The sequence below is a fragment of the Pimephales promelas genome, chromosome 2, assembly GCF_988280905.1.
Source record: "Pimephales promelas chromosome 2, fPimPro1.hap1.1, whole genome shotgun sequence".
NCBI classification, from domain to species: Eukaryota; Metazoa; Chordata; class Actinopteri; order Cypriniformes; family Leuciscidae; genus Pimephales; species Pimephales promelas.
Genome location: NC_142770.1, coordinates 17,785,470 through 17,793,645, shown reverse-complemented (window position 1 = coordinate 17,793,645; position 8,176 = coordinate 17,785,470). Strand labels below are relative to the sequence as shown.

The 8,176-nt window shown below is 40.2% G+C and overlaps 1 protein-coding gene and 1 long non-coding RNA gene across 2 annotated transcripts in view; both read left to right on the top strand.

The window, feature by feature from the left end:
* The first annotated feature begins 1,939 nt into the window (after nucleotides 1-1,939).
* The window catches only part of LOC148995833 (uncharacterized), an 89,566-nt gene continuing 83,329 nt past the window's right edge, over nucleotides 1,940-8,176 (top strand). Inside the window, exon 1 of the long non-coding RNA XR_016145628.1 lies at nucleotides 1,940-2,135. This is a non-coding gene — a long non-coding RNA (uncharacterized LOC148995833). The remainder of the gene's footprint in view (nucleotides 2,136-8,176) is intronic.
* On the top strand, nucleotides 2,315-5,436 carry adra2a (adrenoceptor alpha 2A). The gene is made up of 2 exons (XM_039694587.2): nucleotides 2,315-2,883; nucleotides 3,074-5,436. The coding sequence occupies exon 2, from the start codon at nucleotides 3,185-3,187 to the stop codon at nucleotides 4,340-4,342; it is 1,158 nt and encodes a 385-aa protein (XP_039550521.2). The 5' UTR covers nucleotides 2,315-2,883; nucleotides 3,074-3,184; the 3' UTR covers nucleotides 4,343-5,436.

Here is an 8,176-nt window from a genome sequence, read left to right as displayed (position 1 = left end):
ATCAAGTGCTGTTGTGCGGACATGTCTAACATAGTTTTTTCTAGAAGAAAAAAAATAGCCTTAAAGGTGTCTCTCTTGATGTCTCTTTCTTTCTGACTGAGCCCGAACGGGTAACAGGACCCTCTTGCGTCAGATCAAGTCTTTGCTTTGTTAAGCATTCTTCAAATAAATGCTTATTTGACTGCCTTACGAATGTCAAATATGCTACTCTCACCTGACCCATCATAGCCAGTCCAGATCAACAATTTGCTTATATCAGAGAGAATATAAAACTATGAAAACTCACTTTGGCTATTTGTTTGCCTGTTAGACTGTCTATCTCTACCTGTTTGTCTCTATTTGTCTGTCTTTCTATCTATCTGTCTAGTCTCAGTAAGACATGTCTGAACGTGTTTACTGAAAATGTCTGTTTCATGAAAATGTCTTGACTTAAATATCTCATGATTTTTTTCGTCGTAATGTGAACGAAATGAGTTAAAATATATATATTTTTAAAATGTAAACATTTTTAACTGATTTGGTTTAAACTGATAAACTAAAGTAAGCGTCCGTCGTGCATGTGCACAACTCCATCATTCAATACTGGTTAATAAACTCCTCACGAAATAGACAGACTGAGGCCACTTTGAAGAAACTGAGATATACGATGGTTTCACATTTTCGTTCAGCATTTCCCATCAAGTTTGTGGAGGCTGGAGCCGGTGATACACGGCCCTGTTGTTCCCGATGCGGCCAATAGGGGGAGGCTGTAAAGACCGGTAAAGACACGAGCTGAGGAGGTAAATAATCTGCTAAAGTTGTTGTTTAGCTGCAACATTTATTATTTATAAACGATTAGCTAGATAAAGCTAGGGTAGGTAGATATCAATTCATGTCTATATATCATTTATTTCGAGAGACAAACAGTTCTTGAAGGTCAGGTTGATGTTCTCTCTGCCGTGACCATATTTTGATTACTAAAAACCAGGACACTCGGCCCCGCAAACAGATAGCGTAGTCAAATATACTCGAAGTTTACTCAAAGATGCCTTATTAATTTCAATACATTTAAAGTAGGCTATGCCTTCTCTGTATGGATAGAAAATTGTTATATTACGTAAGACACAAATTCAGATAGGCTTCTCGGGGCCTACCTCAACGTGTTTTATTATGACAGGTTTCAAAAATTATAAATGAAATAATGTCTCTTCTGTATTAGAAAAATAAATATATAAATCATAATTAACTAAACGAAATACCTCCAAATTGAACAAAAATAGCTCTCACAAACTTACGAAAACGAGCTATCTAGTTTTCTTCCTCTTGATCCTGTTTTTCTTCCTCATCCTCCTTGTTTGCCCATCTATATTTTGCTGCAGAGCTGATCTTTCCCAGCAGTTTTTTTGAAAATCAGGACATTTTCATCACTTCAGGACGGCCAGGACAGGACGTGAAAAGAGGACTTGTCCTGGGAAAACAGGACTGTTGGTCACCCTACTCAAACTTAGCTCACCACGTGTAGTTTAGCTGCCCCTTCTCCACTCTCTTTCAAATTAACTTTCTTTTTAATTTTCTTTTGTCTTTTGCTTGCGTGAGATTCTGGTAAGACCCTGTTTACTCCTTGCATTGAAACTGGTTTCGGGGGCAACAATTACAGTCCTAGAAAAGGGATAAATTGTGTTTGTCTTCATAAAATGCAATGTAGCTGTGTATGTTTTGACGACCAATGGAGAATAGTACAGCAGTTATTTCATCGAGGATCCATAAGATTACACGATGCATGTCTAATGGGCAAAATATATATGTAACTGTATATAAATAACCTACGGTAAATTATATTCTACAGTAGGTCGTGTATCATTACTTGTCATCTGATCCAATGTGTAATATTGTGGAGCGTTGATTGCGGTATCTTACATTTCCGGCAGGTGTCGCTGTTTCGCCGCTCCTGACTCCGTACTTCCTCTGCGTTGTTTCTCAGTTTCCCGTTCATCTCTTTTGCCTGGCCTGGTCCGTGAAAAAAACTATTTTGCAGTAACGTTTTCTGATAACTTTAGTGTTCCCACGGCCATTGAAAGCCTGGAAATGTGAGGGTTTTTTTTTTTTTTAAATAGCTGTTTTTCAGCGCTGGACACGTCATCGACACGAGGATCCCAGTGAGTGCAAATCTTTTTACTTCAGTCTGATCTAAAGTATCCAATCAGGTAGATATTCCTTTACTTTTTAGGGTAACATTTGGTTTGAAATTCACCTCAGCGTATATAAAACGATCTACTTAATGATCATAAACTACAGCATAATATGCTGTAGTTTATGATCAAAGTAGATCGTATTTAGTCTAGTGTTTGCACGTTGTTCATCGAGTTGATGATTATGCATCACTAGAACACAAGCACTTAGTTGATTCTCTCTCATCACTAAAACAGACTAATGGTTTAATTGATTTAAACAAGTCAGGCACGTCTAAAAAGTGTTTAAGTGGTTTTGAATGTTACTGGCGGCTGCTGCTAAGCAACGTCATGAGAAAGAGGGCGTGGCTCAAGGACAGCAGAATAATGAGGGTAGTCGTTTAGAACGCGAGCGAGCGCGCGCACTACTCATACTCTCTTCAGTAGCAGTGCAAGTCTCTCTCTCTCTCTCTCTCTTTCTCTCTCTCTCTCTCTCTCACACACACACACACACACACACACACAGCTAACACGATTAAGATCCTGCGCGCGCACAGCTGAGTTGAGCGCTGATGATGAAGCGCGGTCTTCACACGCTCCACCGAAGAGATGCGAGGAATTAATAATGCCGTTTTTGTCACGCCGAGCGACTTTAAAAAGACAAGTTACACTCTGAGGAAGATTTCTTGGATGGCTTAAAAAGTTTGTGTCGTATCAGGCTTTTCTTCACACTAAGGTAAGCTCCATTCCTGCTTTATCTTTTCCTGTTTTAATAATATGGTATTTCATAAACAAAGTATGAGAAAACATTTTTATTATTATTATTATTTGTTTTGATATTTAAAATGATTTCACTTTTTTAATTGCTTATCAAATCCATTTCTCCTTATTTATTTGAATAATACAATTTTCCTCCTTTTTTTTAGATGTCAAAGTGACCAAAAATGTCACTTTTGCTTACAATAATACAGAAAAAAATGAAGTGCCATAAACTGAATACATAATTTCAGTTGTGAGAGGAAAAGATCGTGATCGCAATGGAGTGTGACAATGCGACCAATGGGACAGAACAGCCGTACACCCTGCTAGTGGCCCTTCCTTTGAGCGTTCTGGTGGGGCTCCTCATCCTCCTCATCGTCTTCGGCAACGTGCTGGTGATCATCGCCGTGTTCACGAGCCGAGCCCTCCGGGCTCCCCAGAACCTGTTCCTGGTCTCGCTGGCCTCCGCCGACATACTGGTGGCCACTCTGGTTATGCCGTTCTCGCTGGCGAATGAGCTGATGGGCTCCTGGGTCTTTGGACAGGTGTGGTGCGAAATCTACCTGGCCTTGGACGTCCTCTTCTGCACGGCCTCCATCACTCACCTGTGCGCCATCAGCCTGGACAGGTACTGGTCGATCACGCAAGCCATCGAGTACAACCTCAAGCGAACGCCGCAACGAATCAAACGCATCGTTTTTATCGTCTGGATCATTGCCGCCGTGATCTCCTTCCCGCCTCTTATAACCATAGAGAAGAAAGAGGGGTACATCTGTGATATCAACAAAGAAAAATGGTACATTATTTCCTCTTCAATCGGGTCGTTTTTCCTGCCCTGCATCATCATGGTCCTCGTGTATGTCCGAATCTACCAGATCGCCAAGAAGAGAACCAGAGCGCCTCCTGGGGATCGGAGGAAAAAGGAAGCGGGGAAGAAGGACATCGACCCTCATGAGAAGCTCAACGGGGATCAGAACGTCGATCCGAACGACAAGGGCGAGTTAAATGGCATGGACTTGGAGGAATCGTCCTCCTCGGACCACAAGGTTTCCAATCCGTGCTCCCTCAAGAAGAAGAGCTCGAAGGGAAAGACCAAGCTGAGCCAAATCAAACCGGGGGACGTGGACAAACTCGAGGCCTGCCAGGCCGTCAAGACCAGCCGGTGGAAGGGCCGTCAGAACCGGGAAAAGCGCTTCACGTTTGTCCTGGCCGTGGTCATCGGCGTGTTCGTCATCTGCTGGTTCCCGTTCTTCTTCACCTACACGTTAATGGCGTTTTGCGACTGCTGCGTTCCCCAGACGCTCTTCAAGTTCTTCTTCTGGTTCGGCTACTGCAACAGCTCCCTCAATCCAATTATATACACCATCTTTAACAATGACTTCCGAAGATCCTTCAAGAAGATCCTCTGCCGGAGAGATAACAGGAGAATGGTGTAAATTGGCTTGCATTTCCTTTATCAAATGTAATACTTGTGTACTGTAAGCCAACATGTTGTGTTTCACTATACAACAAAGCCGAAGGGGAAATAAAAAAGACTCACATGCTTTGTAAAAATGCATGGTTATGCAAATACAGCACAATATGTGGTGGATTCGTCCATTTCAGAAGTGTATTGTGTCGTTCTTGATGTGTGGTGAAGTTTAGTAACTGTGATATTTGATCATCTGCCGACGTGGAGGGATATTTATGCATCAAGCCACGCTGAATGTGAAAAACGATTCAAAAAAAGTGCCAAAGGAGTCTGCAACTGCAACTACGCCACACCGTGCATGTCGATGTCTTCTCGCAGGGCCTGTTGATTTCCCTGACATGTTGTGTAATTAATAGTGAAGGTGTTGATATTGTTCGGTGGACAGATTGTCTTTTTCCTCCACTGCCAGTAACGGTTCATTTCAAAATCTTGATGTGGACTATTAAACAAAAAGATGTTGAGCTTGTCTGACTGGAACCTGAAAGGCCGGTGTCAAAATAAATTTCTTTTGCTTCTGATGTAGATTATATATGTCACCCTTAACGGATGGATCTCTAGTGCCACGACACAAATGAATTACAGCGTTAGTTGCAGACTGTGCATCAACCAGGCTGTTGGTTTAGCTGGCCGAATTTGTAGAGATGCACAACAAAACAAAGTTGAATATTCAGCAAGATATCGAATGACTCCAGGTCAAGGTGAGGTTAGACCTCTCGTGTGTTTTGTGTTTTCTTGGGAGGCATGGAGAGACGAGAGAGCTCCAATTGGAGTGAGATGGAGTGAGTGTCCAGTCCAATTGCTTTATGAATGTGTACAATGGTTCAAAACAAAGGTCTTGAAATGACATCGACAAACTACCCGTCACTGTGCATTATTGCCATATCTGAAAACCCTAATCGTGATGTATGACTCACTTCCATTTATTTCTGCTGTTTTCCGGTTGTCCTGGTTGTGCTCTCAACGTGTTTTACCATTGAGATCTAAAAAAAAATAAAATGTATTTGCACACACACTCTGACAAAGAGAGAAAACACTGAAAAAAATAAAAAGTACAGAACATTTTTTGTTTGTCTGATTATCTTTCTAGAAAGGCAACTTATGTCTTATGAAAAGCAATTGACCCCCATACCCCCTCCACCAGAAATTGCTTGTAAATTTCCATAATTACAGGGTTACACTTTATTTTAAGGTGTTATTGTTACAGTGTAATTATATATTTAATTACAGTGTAATATTAATTAACTACATGTACTTACTATAGGGTTAGGGTACGATTAGGATTTGGTTGAGGGTTATGTCAACCCTCCCGTTTTTTCAGGGTTTCTCACATATTTTAACTCTTTTCCCGCTGTCTTTCCCGTTTTTAGTATTTTTCCCGTAAAATATCCTGTATTTTTACACTCTGACTGTGTGAGACATACAAGCTTGGACAGATTTGGCTTGAAGTTCATCCTCGGACGCGGCGCCATGCGCACTTTTACAAAAAAAGCTGTAGACAGCCATGCGAAATGAGGTCTTGCGCACCCAACTTGTCATTTTTGCCACGCTAATGCGGACGCTTCGAGTATATAGGCTACTCCGTGTCAGCACGCGCTCTGATCGGTAAAGGTGCACAGACCTCTCCCAATCATCTCCTGCAGCTCCCCCTCCGTTTCCCCAAAGCCCGTCGGTTTCCCTCATAAGCTGAGTATTTAAACATAATTTTTTTTCTAAATGACGCACTTTCTCTTTCTCTCTCACACATATAGGCTAGTTATAAGGGTAAGAATTGTGTAAAAGAAAGAAGAAATCCCTTATTCCGGGAAATCTCCCTTATTTTCAATGTTCAATGTTGACAGCTATGGGTTAGTTCCATGTAATTATGCATAATTAACTGTTATTGCTATAGTTCGTACATGTAACATATGTAACAAGGACATTGTGAAATAAAGTGTTACCGAAAATAGTATGTTCTTGTAAAATAAACAACACATTTTATTTACAACTTCGAAACAGATCGTAGATCAAGTGCACTGCAGATTATCCTGGCCAAGACCCGCCCAATTAAAAACAACCACGGTTTGATTGACATGGAAATTGATCAATCACGGATCTTGTTATTAATTAATTCGCACTTGTTCGAGAAAGTATTCCTTTAACATTCTTATTCTGAGGCTTCAAAGTTTTCTGAAAATGACATGAAATTGCGCAAACCCCTCGACTTTCACAGGTAATTAACTAAAAGGAAAAGTTATCTGTCAGCGATTATCTCGTCATATCAATAATTCTGCCCGTTTATCAGTTCAGTTTGACCGACGTTCACCTCAGGAATATCCCTGTTTCTCTTCTTGTATAGCATTTTCAGTGTAACACACTGCCTGAGGTTAAACTTGCACAGTGGCAGCAATATACATTTATAGGCTATGCCGGAGCCGGGAGAGAATGTACCGAGACCTTCATAATTATGATGGATCATGATAATTTCATCTCATCGTTAAACCGTCAGAGACAGTAGGGTCATAATTACGAAGTTTAAAAAAAGGTTTTCATAACACGGAGCTGTAGTGGCTTCCGTATCCTTTAACGAACTGACATAAAAGCATTAAATGGCAAATTTAAAGATATGGCAGCGTATTACCAGCACTGCAGTTGCGACATATGAGCGAAAGACTGCGTGGAGAATCATACTGGCCGTCCTGAAGTGTGAGTGGGAGAGATGCATGGACACATGGTGAGGGACATTCAGTGGGAGTGCAGCAGGGGATTGTTTTGTACGTTGAAGTGACGATGTTCACTTCAGAGTGTGAATGAGAAGTGCAGATAGAGAGGAGAGTGTATTGATCAAATCCGTAAGGGGAAATGACTGTGAGAGCAACCGCAGGTTTTCCAGGTTTTGACAAAAGACACCCTTCGAATTGGTTACATCTTTGAAATAATTGGTGCTTATACTTTTGTGTTGGCCAAAAATTTTGATAAAAGTCTAAAGGTTATATGCTTATTTCCTTGGTGTTTATTTAAAAAGAAAAGAACTACAACAATTTGTTTGAACAATTACTTTTACATCAGCGTTGAATTTTAATTATAATTGTAATTATATTAATAAAATTTACATTCAAAACATTCATAAAAGCTATTATTATAGCAACATACATTAGGCTATATTACAAAATAGTATTTATCATCATTATTGTTATTCTCTTATTTGTTTAATTCATGATTATTTTTTGGTGAATGGTGAAAATAAATGTTTTATTGTTTATCTATGTGGTGTTTTTAATGTGCTTTAAGAAAAACCATTTGCAAATTCACCAGTCAACACCATTGCGTATTTTCTCTTTAAAACTGCAGTGAACCAAAGACATTAAAACCGTGTTTTAGCCAATCAGGTCTATGTGCCGAAGTGCTTTAGCTTATCATTAACTATGACAATAGTTAAGTAATTAATTCAAACTATTTTAAAGCATGAAGGAGTTTTTGTCACAGGAAAAAAAAAAGCGTTTAAAGCTAATTTTGGCGATCAAAGATTAGTTTTAACGGATAAAATTATTGGGGGACTGTAATGATAATCATGCCGACAGCCGGAGACGTCCGGGAAAAAGAGGATGGTAACCCCTACTCAGCTTTCTCCACGAACAAGAGCCTACTAGCTTAGCTTCCAAAAAAAGATGTCTGACACTATGTGTTCATTCTGTGAGTGAGATCCCACCTCTATGTGCGGGTTGAGAACATGCGGGACAGACTACTGACTGTAGTCTTTAGCCTATGGCCAAAAAATTTGCATCATCAGAGGATTTTTCCAGACAAAAAATGCATAAATCTC